Source organism: Lissotriton vulgaris, chromosome 4_1 (genome assembly GCF_964263255.1).
Source record: "Lissotriton vulgaris chromosome 4_1, aLisVul1.2, whole genome shotgun sequence".
Classification (NCBI taxonomy): domain Eukaryota; kingdom Metazoa; phylum Chordata; class Amphibia; order Caudata; family Salamandridae; genus Lissotriton; species Lissotriton vulgaris.
The window spans coordinates 124487842-124508525 of record NC_141691.1 but is presented as its reverse complement, the minus strand read 5'-3'; the positions used below and the strand labels follow the sequence as shown (position 1 = coordinate 124508525).

The following is a 20684-nucleotide window of genomic DNA, read 5'->3' as shown; positions in this document are numbered from 1 at the left end:
TTTCTTAAACTCGAAGTGCTCATAGCCACACATGTTGGTGCTCTTGATAACGCTATTTTACACTAATGAGAACACAAACTCTGGCTAACCTAGACATTTTAGCCCTCAGACTCCATCTTGTTGTGACGTTCATTGCACCACTTGGATGCATATGTATTTTATGTCTCATTAGAATAAAGTGTAAACGCGCTTCATGTGCAGTGACAGATAGCTTCATACACTGTTCTGAATAACGTGTGTCCTCTTCACGGTTGCAGCTAGCTGTTTGGCAGAATCGCACATGATGTAGCAATATTTCTACCAGCACAGGTGGTGTCCGTGAAAAGCTTCATGTCGAATTATGAGAAACTTTCCATATGTCTTCATCTGCAATTGTTTCTCTTTGCTTAATTCTGATTGGGTTTATGCGCAAGTGTAATCCATGTGTACAATCCTTTGTGTAGAACCCTATAAAAGTGTTCTCTTTTGCCCGTGTAGGAAGACCCCCTTTCATTGTCCCTAGGCGGCGAATCCACACCGGATCGATCACCCAATTTGTGCTCTTTATTTCACTGACCTGGACGCTACTGACCTCTTTGACAAATTTCTTTACTCTACCTGAGCTTTTCACTCTGATTTATTTGATTAACTGATTTTGCCTATTTTGACCAAGACTTCCCCGTCTGTCATTTTTGTAGGACACAATGGGTTCTACGTGCTGATTTGAAATTGTCAGTCAGATGCTTCAAATCGAGACCTAGGTTCAGCGAGGAGCCGTAAAATTCGTATAAGTATTACACTGCTCCCAGTCCATCAATCATGCAAAGGTTAGACCTGTAGAGCGCAACGTCACTCTCACCTCTGTTGATAAAGAAAACTTGATTTCAGCTTTGCCAAGATGGCATTGTAGGTAGAGCGGCAAATAAGTGCCCAAGGGGTCTGACTTTCGCTCTCTATTCCATAGTAGAGGTTCTGAGGATAACAGGGTTCAGCTGCTCTGGGGAGCATTTGCTTCTAGTACTTTGAGACCATCATCATTCGCCTGGAACATAAGAGGCAAGATGGCGGCCGTGACACAGGCTGTGTAAGCAGCTTAGCCTCTCGCTCCGAGTGTTTCTGGAGGAAAACCTGCTTTTGGTTCGTTTCTCGGCGGTTACATTGCTTACAATTCCAAGGAGATGTCAGCAATCATGTCTGAGGTCTTACTAGTTATCTGAGCTGTTTTTTTGTGACGCTGATCCAGGCGTTAATATGCGGTGACATTTATTTCCGTGCTGGATCGTACAGGTCAGGAGAGTGCCGGCTGATCAAAGGCATATGAACTTATCGAAAACATCTCTTTCCGGTGCACCTAGTCTGAATGCTGATTGACTTGTTTCGTGCTCGGCGGTGCGCTCCCTTTTGGCGTTTTCCGCTATTTCTGCTGCCGTTACGGAATACTATGGTCCGAGGTCGCGGAGGCTCCCGCACAAAGAAAATGCCACCAAAGAACCAAACCCAGACCACCACTACCCGAAGTAACAAAACTAAAGCGGATGCGTGTGAAAATGCTGAGGATACTGATAACGCCAGTGGGCACACTGAAGGTGAGAGCTCCGCTATCAATGCTAAGCTAAATCCAGCGAGGGAAGTTAATGGTGGTCAGAAGGGGGGAGCACCTGCATTAAATTTTACTGTATCGTTATCCGCACCAGTCTCTGTAAGCTCCTCGAAGCAAACTCCTATCTCTCTTACCCTTCCTGCAATGTTTGAAAAACAATCGTCGAAAAAGAGAATTGAAGCTGTGACACTTGAAGGGGTTGTAAAAAATCCCGGGCTCCCAGCACTGGATTCTGAGCGTACGAGCAGAGGCATTATGGGAGATAGTCTCCGGACAAACACAACAGCAGGCTCAAGTTCTTCAAAACTCTGATGCTGCCATAGTGACTGGCACTATTCCTGAATCTGCACCCTTAGGCTCCCAGGAAGCTCTTGAAAACTTTTATTCTTTATCAGACCTTTCCTCAGATGAAAGCACAAACATTAGTAAAGACTGGGCTTAATATTGTAATAAAAGTAGTTCCATCGAAGCTGAAATCGAAGGGGAACTTAACTCTAATTTGAATATTAATTCACCAAACTCAAGTGCATCTACGGTCAAGAAACGTAAAAAAAGGGATCTCAGCTACCTGCCGGTACAGACTCTGAATTTCGTCTAGAGGGTACTGTGGGTTCATCGCAAGAGGGGTATGCTCCTAGAAAATTGAAAGAAGCAGACAAGATGGCTATTAGTTCAGAACCCGTAGCCCAAGGGCACGGTATCACAAACAATAACGAGATTACTTTAACCACCATTTACAACACTATGATGAGCCTCTGTACCGAAAGTAAGGCAGAAAATTCACGCACTCAGGCAACTTGTGCTAAAGTAAAGAGCATAGTCCGACGAGCTATCAAATTTTGCTCTGAAACAGCAGCCAGAGTGACAGAAACGGAGGCAAGAATCTCAGCCCTGGAGGATTTGACCATAGCACAGAAACAAGAACTTGAGAATGTTAAAGCCCAGAAAGATGATTTTATGTATAAACTGGCAGGTCTGGAAAACCAGTCCCATAGACACAACTTACGCTTTCTCGGTATACCTGAGAGAAAAAGGAGGGGTCAGATGTAAGAATGTTTATCTTTGAGCTACTAAACGAGGCCTTTCCTGACATGGTATCCTGGGACTGGTCCAAAGAAGTGCAGAGAGCACACAGATTTCCGTTTGTTATAAGGAAACAACATCAAGCGACGGCAGAATATCCTAGGGCGATACTAGTTTCCTTTAATAACTTTCTTGCTAGGGAAGAAATTTATGCACAAGCCGGACCTGACAAAAAAGCTGAAGCCAAGAACTGTGAATTCTTCGTGAGACCAGACTTTTGTCAAGCTACGGTATCCCAGCGTTGGCATTTGCGTCAACTTATTCCAGACTTTCAGAAAAAAGGGGCTACTGTCTTCATGCAAAATCCAGCCAAATTGAAAATATTGTTTAAAGGGCAGACAAAAGTTTTTCAATCTGAAGTGAAAGCTAAGGAATACCTACAATCCTTATGAATCTGTCATTAGAATAGGAAAAGTAATACGAATATTAAGAAAATGGAGATGATGTGCTCTCCTTTTCTTCTTTTTCGTTTTTTTTTCTCTTTATTGCTAGCTTAGATGTTTCCGCTTTTTTTCCTTTTTCTGTTTCTTTTCTCTTTTGTTTGGTTTGTTTTTTCTTCCAGGATACTTGAGGGCGGGAGGACACGGCACTCCATATTCATCAGGAACTGGTTGTTCCTGAGCCTCATATGGTGGGGAGGGTGGGGGGAGGGCTCCAGGTGGGGTGTGGGTGGGTGGCACAAGGGTGGTGGTGGGGGTGTAAGGCAGAGGCAGTTGCTAGGACATATACAGCATACACAGCTTCTCTTATGATTTTTCTGTATGAATCTCCAGAAAAGAGTATCATTTTGTCAAATTTAGATCCGAATTTGGACTTGGGTTTACCTCAAAATGGATAGGAAGATTAAAGTATGTACAATGAATGTTAATGGCCTGAACGATGTTAAAAAAGTAGGGGTTTTATCCAGATTCATTCAGCTGCTTTGCCTCAACATCTTATGTATACAAGAAACCCATGTTTCTTGGGATAAACAAAATATATGGAAGAATTTGGGTCTTGAACTTTTAGTGTGCTCGAAACAAACCGTGATCAAAAGAGGAGTCCCAATTTGTATGAAACTAGGGGTTGGTAAATGCCTTAAAACATTTGCTGATAAATGGGGCAGATGGGCGATGGCTGAAATTATTGTCGAAGGTCATAAATTTACTGTCTGTTTATACGTTTCTAACTTAGACGATAAAGAGGTATTTAATACGGTTAATTCGGAGCTGGCGGTCTTTTGTCAACCCATAATATTATGCGGGGATCTAAATGTTCATGTTGATTCTAATTGTAATATTAGGACTACTAGGAAGTATATAGGTCGCAAGTATAGGACATATAGTGCGCTAAGAGAACTGGTATTAATTAGCAAATGGGATGATTGATGTATGGTATAATTAGGGCTCCCGGTTTTCCGTTTAAACTGATTTTTACATATAAATACAGACGGAAAACAAGTTTTCCTTTATCTGTATTTATATATAAAAACGGGAAAATACTAGTATATTTGTTATTGACTTCAATAAATCACACCCCCGGCCATCTGGTGTCTCCCCCCCCCCCCCCCCCCCCCCCCCCCCCCCCCCCCCTTAGAGGGTTAAGAGGTGTCAGCACAGCTGAGACAGCTTCCCGGCGTGCACACGGCGCACACGAGTACTTCACAGGTCTTTGAAAGACCGTTTACATCTTAATGAGGCTTTGTTATTCACCCCTCGGCCCCCTGCCTCTTGACTCTGCAGATTGCTGCAGCACCCGTCTTTTTCTCTCATACTGGACTACAGTGGATCTCGGGCCCGAGGCGGGGCTCGCTTCCGAGGTGGGTGGCGAGGGGTGAGAGCAGCCCCTTGGTAAAAAAGACAAGAACGAGAATACAAACTACAGAACCCAGAACTAGATGAAAGATTTACACTTGATGTAAGAAATCGTCAGGCTGGAGCAGGTTTGTAAAGCAAGCCTAAAAAGGTCTGGAACTGGCTCATCTTCAATTTAACTGCATGTGGGTCATTTCGTCAACAAAAAACTCAGAGCAGATAAGGCATTTATCACCCAAAACACCATTACAGAACAGCATAGTGCACGTAGTTTTTACACTCCAGCTGTGTGCAATACTTGCATTTGGAGTCTTGCTGATGCTTTCATAAAATCAGGACTACAACTCCCAGAATGCAAATCATAAAAGTGGACTGAAGGAGCGATTCATAAATGGGCTTGGGCAGCTTGGAACTCTGGAACAATCTATGACGTTTGCATAAAATACCCTCAAACACCTGTCCAAAGAATAACTGACATTCCGTAGTATTCTGGGGTAACTGGGAGAACTGTGAGTGGCCATGATTAAGTTGTCTTTTATCATTGAGGCCCTGAAATTGTTCTCAAATCCATCAGACTTGGGAGGGCTCAGAGCCCCCCTTCAAGTTTAGGTATCTAAATGCCTTTTCTCGCAGAGATACTGAATCTCCTGGAAATTGTGACACATCGTTTTGTGCATGTTTTTCATTTTCCTTTCAGCTTGTTAATTTCACTTTGGCATAGGTGCAATTAAAGCAAACCTCCGTGATGAAGGACATTCTTCCACAATGCATATGGGATTAGGGACTGAGTGAAAATAATTATGTGAACACTGTTCACAGAGTTTTCATTAAGAATGAGGGTACTGTTTTGCAACAGCTAGCATTAACAGTCATAAATGCTCACTCTTTCGAATAGTGTGCTGCCAGATAGCACGGCAGGTGGTTCAATGCTAGCATTTATGATTTTGAAACTGCAAGGCTCTGAGACAAATGGCTTGTGATAGCACTTTTAAGCATATTTGGGACATTCTGCAAATGGCAACGTTTTCAGACGAATGTATAGTATTGACCAATAACAACCGAGTGCATGTGTGCATCCACAATTTAAATAAATATGGAAAAATACTAGCTGTAGCGTCTTTTGCTTGTGACAAAAATAAATGTGGATAAATACAGAAAAAATGCCCAAAAAATAAATATGGATAAATACAGACGGAAATGGCAAAAAAATAAATACCATAAAACCGGGAGCCCTAGGTATAATTTACAGCCTACTGATCCTGGCCATACCTTTTTCTCGATCCCTCACAAGAAGTTTGTTCGTTTAGATTATTTTTTCATTTCCTCATGTTTGTTGGAAAATGCGAATATCGAGCTGTTACCTCAATTAGTTTCGGATCATAACCCTCTTATACTTGAACTATAATTTTCCTTCAAACTTGTGAACCTGAATAGTCAGTGGTCTTTTCAAAGGAGTCTGCTGCTCGATGAAAGCTATCTTCGCTATATGGCTGAAATTATCAAAGATTTTTTTGATCGTAATAATGAGACCGCCTCAGTTCAAGCTGTTTGGGATACTTTTAAATCTATAGTCAGGGGTGAAACTATCAGCTATTCTAATTTTCAGCGTAAAAAGATGCAAGCTGAATTTAAGAATAAAATCGATTAAAGTTGAGAACGCAGAGGTAAAATTAGCTATCAGTCTTAAACATGGTCATGCTGAGGAGGCGCAACGACTTTTGACTATTGAACGAGCTGCGGTATACTCTCATTTGGCCGACCAGGTTGCGCTTAAATATAAACAATATAAGGCGGAACGCTATGAATTAAGCGAACAAACAGGAAAAATATTGGCACAAAGGTTAAGACAGAAGGCCACTTCGAATGATATTCTGAAAATTAAAGGTCTGGAGGGAATATTGCAAGAATCTAAAACAAATGTATTGAAGGCTTTTAGTGACTTCTATAAGGTCCTATATAATAAAGCCACTAATGAAATTAATGATGATAAAAACCCCATGGAATATCTGAATAATATTGACAACGTTCAGCTAACGGAAACTGAAAATAATTTGTTAGCCGCTCCTATAACCTGGGAGGAGATTGAATTAGCCATACTCCGCCTGGCTCCAGGTAAGCTATGGGGCCAGATCAAATTCCTTTAGAATGTTATCGTACTTTCGGGAATATTCTTAAATCAGAATTGCTCAAGATATTTCATCAAGCTTACCTAGGATATCCACCTGACTCATGGTCCCTGGCTACCATTGTAGTATTTAAAAAGAAAGGGAAAAATGCTGACGAATTAGGGTCTTATCGGCCAATATCTCTCATAACCGCAGATAGCAAAATCTTTTCTAAAGTAATGTCCAATAGATTAATAGATTAAATGATTTAATGCCAGTTTTAGTCTCAAAGATCCAACATGGTTTTATAAAGAAAAGGGATACTACGGATCATATTAGACGTATAATCACCCTATTGGATTGGGCGCAGGCCACAGGATCCCCAGTCGGCGTCCTATTGCTGGACGCTGAAAAAGCTTTTGACAGGGTCAGCTGGGGATTTCTGTGGTCTGTTCTTACATGGAGGGGGTTCCTCTTAGAATATATTACTGCCATTCAGGCGTTATACACCAATCCTAAGGCAGTCATTCAAATAGGAACTGATACATCTACATCTTTCCCGATTACTAGGGGAACAAGGCAGGGGTGTCCCTGCTCCCCTATGTTATTCGCGCTATACATCGAACCATATCTGAATACTCTAATAAAAGAAACTGGAATTCCCCCTGTTGTGTTGCATCAGAACATAAAATCCTTGCATACGCTGATGACGTGGCTATTGTCACCACTGATGTCGCTTTATCTATACCCAAAATTACAGAATTAGCCAATGAATTTGACGAACTATCAGGTTATAAATTAAATATTGCAAAAACACAGATAATCCATTCGTCTGTAGGCAGACCAGAAGGTGTTATACTGGCTCCTTCTGCCACCTATCTCGGCATTACAATTTCTGCCAAAGTGGAGGATATTGTAGGGCTTAATATAGATCCTTTATTATTGACCACTAACAACACACTTGAAAGACTGAATAATTTGCATCTATCTTTGTGGGGACGTACTAATGTAGTCAAAATGATTATTTTTCCCAAATTTCTTTACGTTTTTCGTACTATTCCTCCTTTTTTCTTCGGCTTTTTTTAGCAAATTAGACCGAATTATCTCTAGGTTTTTATGGGGATACCGGAGAACTAGGAAGTCCCTTAAGTGGTGTACTCTTCCGAAATTAAGAGGAGGTCTGGGGGTTCCGAATTTCCGTTTATATTACTGGGCAATCACTCTAAGACTAATGGGTATCCTATTACTCCAAGATTTCGGTTTAGACATAGCCACGTCACCATCAATTTACGAAATGCTTCTGGGAACAGAAGCCCGACAATGTCTTGTCAGATTTTCAGAACCAAGTTACTACAAAAAACAAAATTTTAAATTATGATTGCAGCACAAGAGGTATTAATAAGAGATTTCATTTTCTGTCCACACTTAATTTTTATACACCCCTTCTGAAGAATCCGCTATTGCCCAAAAATTTTAACGATTCGGTGATGATTAGATGGAATAACCTTAAGATCTGCTCTCTTGGGTCGATGTATCGGGACAATCAATTTGTACCATTTATTGAGCTTCAGAAAAAATATAGCATCAACCAAGCTGATTTCTTCAAATTCCTTCAGATTCGTAGTTTTTCGGAGTCAAAAAACTTGTTATACACCGATTCTATGAATAAAATAGATGTGTTAGAAAGCATCAAGAAAAAAGAACGAATTGGTGTATTGTAGCAAATGATGCTAGACAAATGTCTGGATGATCTCGAAACATTTACAGATAAATGGCAAAGAAGTCTAGGGATCGATAGAATCGATATATCAAGATCTCTAGAGGTTGGTTGTAAAGTGCTATTTAACGGATCACTTAAGAGCCAGCAGTATGTCTATTTTCGATCTGTACTATACACCTTCGAAATTATTGAAATGGAAAGCTTTGAAGGGTACTAATTGTAGTCGCTGTGGTTTTTGGGCTGCCAACTTAACCCATATGTTTTTTTCCCGTCCGAAATTAATCCAATTTGTAACTAAAGTGCAAGAATTTTTAAATATTATTTTGGAATCAACCATATTTTTTTTTCACCTGATCTGGTAATATTTGGAATTCAAACTGATCCAATAGAAAGGATGATTGATGAAGAAGGTTTTATATTTATTGCTATGTCTGCATTTCGTTTTTGTATAACCTCACGATGGTTAGAAGTCCACCCATCAATGTTTCATGACTGGCAATCCAAATTATTAAGTATTTATCGATTAGAAAATGCAGTTTACAAACTTAAGGGTAAAAAAAAAGATTTTTGGTCAAAAATGATGGTCACCTATAACAAATTGGACATAATTAGGTTAGATATAAATCATTGTTTACCTTTCTCTTTTGTTTGTGATTTATCGATGAACTGCCATTTGGCAATATACGTAATACTTTTGTTTGTTTTATTCTTTATTATGCAATTTTCCTCTGCCATAAAATCAATAAAAAAATAATAAAAAAAATAGAGACTATCATTCGGCAGCTCAGTATTCACAAGAGTATAAATGCTACGGTGTCAGGAGGACATACCCTCACCTATCATGACATTTTTAGTATGGTTAGAAGACTTACATTAAACCATTCTTTTCAAATTAGGGCATTAGAAAAGACCTATTTCCCTGAAAAAGTATTTAGACATCAGTTCACCACAGAAAGGGATGTTTGAAATGATCTTTTTTTTTATCATCTCAAGAGAAAGAAACTGCACCTTTGATGGTGCTTATTTTTCAAGCAATAGAATGCATAAAGGGCTAATATTTGAGGACGAGAAATGAGTCATGTCTAGTTGTATTTATTCAGTAAAGAAAGCTGAATAGTTATATCTTTTTTCACTTCTTGCAGTGTCATGGCTGACCGGGAAAGTCGCTTTGTGGATTCTGATGTAGAGTCGATAAAGACGGACCCAAATTCCAGGAGCTCAGAGTCAAATTATTCAGATGATACATTTGAATCCATCACCAATGAAAGTGACGCTAGTCATTCATACAAGAGTGAATCCTTTGAATCATACACTTATGCGGAAGAAACAGATTCACGATCTTCCAGCATCCCTCAAGTACACCCCACTAAAGGTATGATACTTTTTGGATAGTTTACTACTTTTGTTATTATGATCATTTTTAATATTCTAATTCTTCTACGTTTACAACCAAAAAAGTTAGTAGTGTTCAGAACAGTAAAGTGTAGAAGACTTTTCTTGAAGGTACTTGATTTTGGTCTTTGGTTCTTCAGTCTGTAGAATTTCTGTGAGGCGTGGAAAAGAGAAGGTTGAGTTTGCGGCAGCATGCTGTACTTTGGGGATTGTGCGTATGGCAAGTTGCACTTGAGATTACCCTTTGGGGCATGTATATCCTTACTGCCCCTGTGAGGCGGAGAGCTATGTGAAATGAAAAGGTGATTTCTAGAAGGTTTAAAGTGATGGTCACTTTTCCCTTCTAGACAAGATGGACTATCCATGCTTGGGACCACTGAGCAAATCATGGCGCTCCAGGGAAGGGAAATAAATGAATAGCCTAAACACATTGGAATTAATCTCAAACAAAACAATCTCCCATTTTGGGAGCTTGTTTGTGTAAAAGTCAGAAATTACAAGGAGGGCAAAAACAAAATGGCATCCTGATTGCATTTCACTAAGTCAGCAGTGGAGCCACTGTTTCGGCTTCTCTAATACAGGCATAGAACCCTCTGTCAGAGAGAATGGGATCTCTAAATTTGATGGGCTATCTTGCGTCAGGAGAACAGAGGCCATCACCTGTGCTGCCAATGTGGGCTGGTAGGACATTTACTGTGATCTAATTATCTCTCCAATTCTTCTTTTTCAGTGCTATGATAGAGATGGTATGGTAATAAAGTGTTACAGGAGAATTACTGATGTGTTAAAATCACCTCAGGGAAGAATATTCTCTTTCTTCTTAGTCCCTACAATCAAGAACTCTGAGGTAGTGGTTGTGTTAATTTGTGCATTTATTCATCTAGTGATCCTGCCATGCAGTAGCATCCCCACCAAGATTTAGTGCCCGCTCACGCTGATGCCCAAATACTCTTGTGATCATACTATTTAATGTTCAGTTGCCTATGTCAGTGACATCATGAAAAGCGGGTTCATGTTATGCCTCTGGCTAGTAGTAAAGAGAGCTCTAGAAGGGAAGAATAAGGCACCAAGTCCACCAGCCTGTGCAACAATCTGATTTATTTTTCCTTTGTACGTTTACTTATGATCTATAATGGGTGCTTATCTCCACTTTTCAGTTGCATGTATTCTCTCTTCTTTGTTTAATGTTCCTTCCCTTGTGGAGGAAAAGGAGGGCACTGGCATGCTAGCTAATGTGGTTGCAGCCGCACCCTAAAAATATTGTTATCAATGTTTTCATCAGGTCACTTTTGCTAAAGTTCCCTCGTTTCTTTTTAGGGCTCATGAGTTTGCTGTTGTGCTGTATGGCTTTCAAATGCACCAGTTCACACTTCCCACGTCTGTATAATATTTTCGTACTGGGACGGCTAACTCAAACCTGCTTTTAGTATTCCTGGAAGTCTTCAATCATCTTTTGCATATGTGCTCTGCAGGAAAGATAGTAATTTTCTCATGACCTGCTTAATAGGGGACATTCAGCAGTGCCATGCCAGTTGTGTTATACTAGAAATGTGGGGATGTTCTGAAAGCAGACGACCCGATTAGGGTGTAGCCAATAACGAATAGCCGTTTCTGTTTTGTCCGATTTATAGGACACCTAATGAGTGCTTTCTGCCAAGTTCAACAGGATACATGCGCTTTTTCCAATGGTCATTAGAGGAATCATTTTGAAAATCAGAATAGCCAACCATACCAATTCTAAGTTTTCTGGTCCCTGAGGTAAATGAATACCCACCACTTTGAATAGAAATTCTGGTTTTGGTACATTTTACAATATATAAACCGTGACAAATATCTTTTGCTAGTTCTGCTAATTTTCCTGGCCTTTTTCCACTGGCCAGTTTATTTACTGGACTACATATAACAATGTACCAGTTAACCAAATGTAATCTGTTGATCTTTTTGCCTGAACCCACAAAGTAAACAGTCTAAAGTTCTAGGCAATGTATAGGGAAAGACTTTGGGTCGGGAGACCCGTTTTCAATTAAAATATTTCCTGGCTACATAATCTACCTGAGTTGCATCTTTTCCTACGACAAATTCTGGTTTAAATACAAAAATAGTCCTGCCATTCCGGAATTCCATTTTCTGCAACCATGACTCAAGCATTTTACCCACCTTTTAGTTTTCTGTACCATCCATATGCTAGCAAGCTTTTTCAATATGGCGGACTGTAAACCTTGGAAGAGTCATTTTGCAACCATGACTCAAGCATTTTTCCCACCTTTTAGTTTTCTGTACCATCCATATGCTAGCAAGCTTTTTCAATATAGCGGACTGTAAACCTTGGAAGAGTCATTTAAAATCACAAGTTTGAGATTATCAAGCGGATACAGACTGACAGCAGACCTACTGCTCTAATCTGTCAAGGGGATAATCACTTTATTTTCTAGTTACTATCTCTTATCTTTTCCTCTGGCAGATGGAATACTAAAGTGTTTGAGTCCATCACAAATCCTAAAAATTCTACGATTTCTTCTGAAGTTCATGTAGATAAACCTGGCTGTATAGTGACAAACTGACACTACAACTACGCTGTCTGAACCAGCTGTAAATTGAATTTGAGATGATCCTGAGACATAGTTCAGCTGAAGTATCTGAATGATTACATCTTTTCCGGGCAAACAACCAAATCAACTAGACTAAATAACTTTGTAAAGCACCTTGAAGTAGATGGCAAACCAAATTAAGACACTCCCCTCTATCATACTTACCCTGCAAATGCAGCTGATGCTGATGACTTATGCGGATAAAGAAATCTGAATTCTATATATCTGACCTTGCTATTCAGTCCTGTAGATTTGCATGTTGCATATCCTTCTTTCTGCCCTCACCAGGTATTTTGTTGCCTAATTTTTTTTACTGTTTTTGGACTTTTTAGGTCTCACCTAGAAGCGCATGTGTGGTCTCTTCGAGACATGCTGTATTCACTCTCAGGGCTTTTAGTCCACCCACCGCAGTTTATTTGTTAATGAGAGCGTCGTTTGTAAAAGTTTGCTTTCATGTGATTTATTTTTGGTATACGTCCCTCTTTTCTCGTCTCTTGCTCCCTCCCCTCAGCCTACTACTGCATCTTGGCAATTTTTTCTTTTTTCTTTATTTGTTGAGGCACACTTATTTTTTTGTTGCTTCCAGCCTGAGCCCAAATCCGGCGCATGATTTTGGAAGGTTCCCATTTTGTAATTTTTTTTTTTTTCATGCTACAGTGGCCCTTCATCTCCCAGAAAGGCTTTCCTGTCTTCTCATGTTTGTAATTAATGTGCTTATTTTTGCACGCTACCATGGCCTGTTCCCCGCCTCCCCTCCCCCCCCTCCCCCCCCCCCATCTGCAAAGCTTTTCTGTATTCATGTATTTGTAAATTTTGTGCTTTTAAAGATATTTTTTTTTTTCACATAGTGTAAACTTTAACCCAAGGTATTAGTATCAGTTCAATTACTCATGGGGACACAAGCATGGAGAATTAACAGAGATTTACTCAGAAACAGAGGATGTTTAGCCTCCCGCTGATACTCAAACCAATCTAGCCCTTATGTCATAACCTCTCCCATTTTGATCAAGATTTTAGATGGTTGGCACTACTTTGGAATGCGCGATTATAATGCGATCCAAAGCAGTGCCACCCATCTTGTCTCCTAATGCTGCAGCCGAGTTCTTTCTAATGTGCTGCTTCATAATGAAATGAATTATCTTGCTCCGTTGCCATTTTACAAAACGAAAGGCAACCCGCACAATGCCTATGTGGAGATTCCAGTTCAGTAGTTGTACATATGTTTCTGCTGTTCCTGGATGTGGTGCCATCTTTTTGATTCCGCCTTCTTTATTCCCGGCAGAAAAAAAGAACGATTTGTACTGGTTAAATGCACAGGTCAGCTCACACCTAATCTACACCGTGAGATAGAAATACATGGATGTGACTTGCGCCTCCAGAAATTTTGCCTAGAACAGTTTATTATTGTTGAAAACCCATACACTGCTAGAGGATTCAGGGGAAACTAGTGCTGACTGGTCAAAAAGAATTCATACTAGTATAGGCAGTGTGTGACGCGTAATTTAAATGTTAATGCTTTTGTCAGAGCGTTTGTGCAATGCGAATTTATTGTGCTACAAGATTTTTACAATTTTAACAGGTTTCACTATTTAATAACCATTTTGCATCACTCTGTACTACAAATAGAATGTCCTTCCAAAAGGCTTGCACACTAGCTTGGTTCTTTCACCTGGTCACTCACGTGCACTGCAGATTATAGGAACAGATTTTGTTGACAAGAAGGCAAACACGGGAATTAATGAACTGACTCACTTCGTTCTTGTCTCGTATCGAAGTGACTCCAAGCGTGTTCCAATTATTTGCCCTCTCCAGCTCACTTGTTTTTCCAAAATAACCATCTCGACTGCTGTCAAGATATTAGTTTCACACAGTGCCAAAAGCTTACGGGAGAGGCCATTGAATCACAGCCCTGTTCAGATTGCTGGTTATGGAAGGGACATCTTAACCCGCGCAGCCTCCTTTATTTCTGTATTTTCTTCAGACCACATATGTACTTGTTTATCCTCCTTGTTTGTCCTTATTTTACTGTTATTCAGAACAATTCATCCATGTGCTTTGTTCAGTGAAATGTCCGATGAAATGTCACTTAGAATTCCCTGCCAACCAGAACCAGCTTCTCTCCTTATTTATGATGCTATATCCTTTGAATTATTGTCCCATTTGTGCTGAAGCTAACGCTGTGTAATATAAATTTGACATATCTGGAAAGGCCCAAGCACATTCTTATAGACAACGCCAATAGCTCTCTGGTTGCCAAAACCTATTAGCTTTGCACCCAGGATAATGTGCTGAAAGGCTAAACACTTATAAAGTCCAAAAGGCGAGACATATTGGCCATGCCAATGCTTGTTGTTTCTGGTGTTGGCCCATAGATTTTGATAATATTATATGTGTAATATATTTACATAAATGGGCTCTTAGCCAGCCTTATAGCCTTTGGTCTATTGTCGTACCATTAAAATACTTCTCCTGCCCACTACAGTATACAGAGTGGGCCAGCCCACTCCTGCTGTTGGCTAATTTTACTGCCTGTTCACAAGGAGCATATCTGCATAGAAAGTAGTTTTATTCAGTGCCCCTACTATGACCAGGATTGTTGTTGGTTTTTTTTCCCACTAAAATAGTTTGCTTTCATACAATTATTTTCATATATGTATGTTGGCAGGAGCCCTGCAGATCTCCAACAAAGTTTTGCAAAAACCACGAAAAAATCAAAAAAGGATTGGCGAAGCCCAAAGACTGACAGCCAGCACCAGACCTGCTAGTTCTGCCAATGCTTGTTTCTTATTTTTTTTTATTGGAAGTATATTGCTCACCACATTTTCTATGTCATATAGGCGTGTTTCAGTTTGCTGTTTACAAAAACCACTTTGGTTTCACAATAATTTATTCTTCGGATTGAGAACTATGTAGGTAGCACTGGCGTTGAATCAAATTCTGGAAGGTGCCACAAAATGTTCATGCTGGTTAGAGAGAAGAGTTAACAGTTATATGATACATGCTTATATTAAAGCACAAAACGTCACGTTGTCACTATGCACATATAACCAGGGAACGTATAATTAAAATGTAGTCACAACCACTGCTTCTAGCAAGATGCTGTTTTTATTCCCAGGTTCATGTCTTGACATGCCACAAAGAAGGAGTCTGCTTCATTTTCAGCAGTTGCCCACAAATTGAATAAGTAAAGTTGTTGACGGAATTTGCCTGTTAGCTTAATTTTGTTGCAGCTTTTCCTAGATCAGACACTTGCACATCATGCCCGCACCAACCGGCACGAAGGTGGTATCGCCATACTACACAAGAAATCAATCCTCTGCACCACCACTGACGACTAACTCACACCAATCATGGACCACCTCAACTTCCAACTCCACACTGACAAGAATGCTACCATCAAAGGCACCATTGCATGCAGATCTCCAGGACCTCAAACCAGCTCTAGTGACGCCATCCTAGAATTCATCAGACCACTCGCCATCAAATCCCATCACTACTTCTTCCTGGGAGACCTCCATTTCCACCTGGATGACCCCACAGACACCAATCCACTGACTTGGAACAACCTTGGCCTCATGCAGAAGAGGACACATCCTAGGCCCTTGTCTTCAAGTGCAGCGAATCGACAGAACAAACCTGGTCCGATCACTCCATCCTCCACTTCACTATCACTGGACCACCCCGCAGAGCCAAATAACCACCACAGCCCCCCTTCCACAGCTGAGACAAAGTCACTCAGCAACAATGGGCAATGCCTTCGGTATCACCCAGCCTGACGTCTCTACCAACCTGAATCTAACATTAGAGAACTTCAACGGCTGGATCACCTGGACCGCCGACCGAGTTGCCCATACCAAACTAGCCAAAATGCACAGACCCACCAAACAAGGCTGCTGGTACACCCCAGAAATCAGCACGTTGAAACGCAGATGCAAACACCTAGAAAGAAGATGGCGCACCAGCAGAAGTGACCCCGTGATCGAGCCACCTTCAAGTCGGCCCTCAACAACTACCATCACCAACTCGGAGACATGAAACCTCATCGAGGCCAGTGCCAACCAGACCAAGAAACTTTTCACCATCGTCACCTGCCCATCAGCTATTGAGAACTCGATCACCACCTCACAGGAACTCTGCGACTCTGTAGCAGGCCACACTTCCACAACACCGAACACTACTGCCCTAATGAACTCCATCCATTTGGGAGCACCCTCTGACCCATGCCCACACCGACTCTTCAACCTTGGAAGCAACAAGATCAGCCACCAGCTCACCACCATCCTCTATGCTTCCTTCGACACAGCCACCTTCGCAAAAACCTGGTAACACTTGGAGGTCAGACCCCGTCCTCAAGAAACCCTCACCAGAGCACAGCAATATCCAAAACTACTACCCCATCTCGCTACTCCCATTCCCTGTCAAAGTTCTGGAGAAAGCAATCAACCTACAACTCACTGAACAGCTGGAGAGAAACAACCTGCTACACCACTCCACATCAGGATTCAGAGCCAACCAGTACTGAGCCTGATCGCCGTGACAGATGACATCCGCACCCTAATCGGCAGAGTAGAATCTGCCGTCCTGATCCTCAACTTCTCTGCATTCTTTGACACTGTCTACCACCTCACACTAATCAAACGACTACACCAGATTGAAATTGAAAAAGACACCTCATAGGTCGATGGCATCTTTCCTCAGGTGGCGCACCCATAAGATACGTCAACCCCTTTCCCCCCACAGCCCCCTTCACCGCACAACCCAAACGCTCAATGAGCGATGTCCCTCAAGGTTCATCCCTCAGTCCTACCCCATTCAACATCTACATGATCCCGCTAGCAGACATTGCCAGAGCGCACAGCATCAATATAATTTCCTACATTCACGACATCCACCTCATCCTCTTGCTCGCTTTGGACCAAACCGTTCTGAAGTCCAACTTCTAAAACTGCGCGAAAGATTTCTCCTCCTGGATGAAGGGCTACTGCCTGAAACTCAACACCGGCAAAACCGAAGTGCAGATTTTTCAGGCAGCCACACCTCTCCCTGGAACGACACCTGGTGGCCATCAGATCTCTGACCCACTGCCACACCGAAAGATCACTCCCGGAGCCTCCGCATCATCCTGTACAGCGAACTCTCCATGAAACGACGGGTCAACACCATCTCCTCAGCCCGCTTCCGCACTGTCAGGATGCTCTGCTGAATCTTCAAATGGCTCAACATTGGCTCCAGAAAAAAAGTGACGCAGGCCCTCCTCACCAGCTGTCTTGACTACGGTGACGTACTTTATACAGGCACCACCAGAAAACTCACGAGAAGACTCCAGACGATACAGAACGCAGCTGCCAGACTCATCCTGAACCTGCCCAAAAGGTCCCACATCATCTAGCACTGGAGAGACATCCACTGGCTCACCATTCAGAAGACATGCCAGTTCAAGCTACTGACTACAAAGCCCTCCATGACCAGGGGCCTGCATACATAAACCACCACCTGAGTTTCCACGAACCATCCAGAAATCTCTGCTCCGCACACCTTGCCCTCCCACAGACTCCACACTTCTGCCGTTCTGGAGGACGCTCCTTCACCCACCTCACCGCCAAGCTCTTGAACACCCACCACCTCCAAACATCACCCTCACTTACAGACTTCAGGAAGAAACTCAAGCTTTTTCCACTGAAACCTGCAGCCAAGTGCCTATTTACTCTTACGGGTGATAAGCCAAGTACCATTTGATCCGATGAACATATAAACATGAAAGAATTTGTTTTGAGCCTAGCTTGTACCTGCATTTTCATCCTTAACCCCTTCCCCGCTGGGCTGATTCCCCTGCTGTGCTGGGGGGGGGGAGGAAGAGGGGCATGCGGAGCGGCACGGTGCTTGTGACGAGCTCAGCTCGTCATGACCACACCCATTTTAATAGAACGCTCAGCACAGCGGGGGAAATTAGCTGAGCGCGTGTCATGACGAGCTCAGCTCGTCATGAGCACAGAAGAGGTTAAATATTATTGATATAGCAACCCACTTAGTACATGTGTGAAAATGAAATATCAATCAATCAATCATAACACTTGTATAGCGCGCTACTCACCCGGGAGGGTCTCAAGGCGCTTGGGGGATGGGGACTGCTATTGCTCGAACAGCCAGGTCTTGAGTTGTCTCCTGAAGTCGAGATGGTCCTGGGTCAGCCGAAGATGGATGGGGAGAGAGTTCCATGTCTTGGCCGCCAGGTAGGAGAAGGATCTGCCACCAGCGGTGGCTCTTCGGATGCGTGGTACGGCGGCGAGGGCGAGGCTTGTTGATCGTAGCTGGCGGGTGGGCGTGTAGAAGGTCAGGCGGTCGTTGAGGTACTTGGGGCCCAGGTCGTGGAGAGATTTGTGTGCGTGGGTGAGGAGTCTGAACGTGATCCTCTTGCTGACGGGGAGCCAGTGCAGGTCCTTCAGGTGGCCGGAGATGTGGCTGCGTCGGGGGATGTTCAGGATGAATCGGGCGGAGGCGTTCTGGATGCGTTGGAGTCTTTTCTGTAGCTTGGCTGTGGTTCCGGCGTAGAGGGCGTTTCCGTAATCCAGTCGGCTGGTGACGAGTGCTTGGGTGACCGTCTTCCTGGTTTCGGTCGGGATCCATCGGAAGATATTGCGGAGCATACGTAGGGTGTTGAAGCATGATGAGGAGACGGCGTTGACTTGTCTGGTCATCGAGAGGGAGGAGTCCAGGATGAAGCCCAGGTTGCGTGCGTGGTCTGTTGGCTTGGGGGTGGCGCCCAGGGCGGGGGGCCACCAGGAGTCGTCCCAGGCGGAGGGCGATGGTCCCAGGAGGAGGACTTCCGTCTTGTCTGAGTTCAGTTTCAGTCGGCTGTTCTTCATCCATTCGGCTACGTCTTTCATCCCTTCGTGTAGGTTCGTTCTGGCGGTGGCGGGGTCTCTGGTGAGGGAGAGGATTAGTTGGGTGTCGTCGGCGTAGGAGATGATGTTGAGGTTGTGCTGGCGTACGATGGCTGCAAGAGGTTTCATGTAGATGTTGAAGAGGATGGGGCTGAGTGATGATCCTTGCGGGACGCCGCAGATGACTTCGGTGGCTTCGGATTGAAACGGGGGGAGGCGGACTCTCTGAGTTCTTCCGGTGAGGAATGAGATGATCCACTCCAGTGCCTTCTCTTGGATACCGATGTTGCTGAGGCGTTGAACTAGGGTGCGGTGGCAGTTGGTGTCGAACGCTGCGGAGAGGTCCAGGAGGATGAGGACCGCTGTTTCCCCGTTGTCGAGCAGGGTTCTGATGTCGTCGGTGGCTGCGATGAGGGCGGTCTCTGTGCTGTGGTTGGCTCAAAAGCCAGACTGCGATGGGTCGAGGGATCAGTTCGTCTCGAGGAAGGCTGCCAGCTGTCTGTTGACGGTCTTCTCAATGACTTTGGCAGGGAAGGGGAGGAGCGAGATGGGGCGAAAGTTCTTGAGGTCGGTGGGGTCAGCTGTTGGTTTCTTCAGTAGGGCGCTGAGCTCGGCGTGCTTCCAGCTCTCCGGGAAGGTGGCGGTGTTGAAGGAGGCGTTGATGATGTCCCGTAGTTTGGGTGCGATGATGGAGTTGGCCTTGTTGAAGACTTGGTGGGGGCAGGGGTCAGTCGGAGATCCGGAGTGGATGGTGTTTATCGTGCGGGCTGTGTCTTCGGTGGTCACTGTGGTCCAGGAGCGGAGGGTGGTGGTGGAGGTCGTTGATTCGGTGGTTGGGTGCGTTGAAGATGCGCCGAAGGTGCGCCAAAGCTGTTGTGGATGTCTGCGATCTTGCGGTGGAAGAATGAGGCTAGGGAGTCGCAGAGGTCTTGTGAGGGGGTGATGTCGTTGTTGCCGGTGCTGGGGTTCGAGAAATCCTTGACGATGCTGAAGAGTTCCTTGCTGTCATGGGCGTTGTTGTCCAGTCGTTCCTTCAGTGATTTCTTCTTAGTAGTGCGGATGAGCTGGTGGTGTTTGCGGGTGGCGTGTTTGAGGGCGGTCATGTTGTCTGTGGTCTGGTGGAGGAGCCAGGCTTTCTCGAGGGTGCGGCAGTTTTCTTGGAGTCCTTGAGTTCGTCGGTGAACTAGGAGGCTTTCTTGCTTCTGGGTCTGCTGGTAGGGCTCTTTAATGGCGCAAGGTCGCCGGCGCAGTCGGTCAGCCACTTCGTGAGGTTGCGTGCTGCTTCGGTGGGGTCCGTTGTGCTGGAGGGTGGGTTCTGACTGAGGGAGGTGGTGAGCTGTTCGGCGGTGATCTTGCTCCAGTTCCTGTGGGGAACCTGTTGTGGGTGGTGGTGGGTCGTGGTTCTTTTGAAGCTGAAGTGTACGCAGCTGTGGTCGGTCCAGGGAAGTCCTGTGGAGTGGCTGAAGGTGATGTGCTTGCTGGATGAGAAGACTGGATCAAGCGTGTGGCCGGCGTAGTGGGTGGGGGTGTTCACCAGTTGCTT

The 20684-nt window shown here is 43.6% G+C and overlaps 1 protein-coding gene across 1 annotated transcript in view; it reads left to right on the top strand.

Moving 5' to 3' along the window:
- Positions 1-20684, top strand: part of C4_1H8orf48 (chromosome 4_1 C8orf48 homolog) — a 251073-nt gene that overhangs the window by 41208 nt on the left and 189181 nt on the right. Inside the window, exon 2 of the mRNA XM_086918374.1 lies at positions 9423-9652. Within this exon, the coding sequence (XP_086774500.1) occupies positions 9427-9652 (226 nt within the window). The 5' untranslated portion in view covers positions 9423-9426. The remainder of the gene's footprint in view (positions 1-9422; positions 9653-20684) is intronic.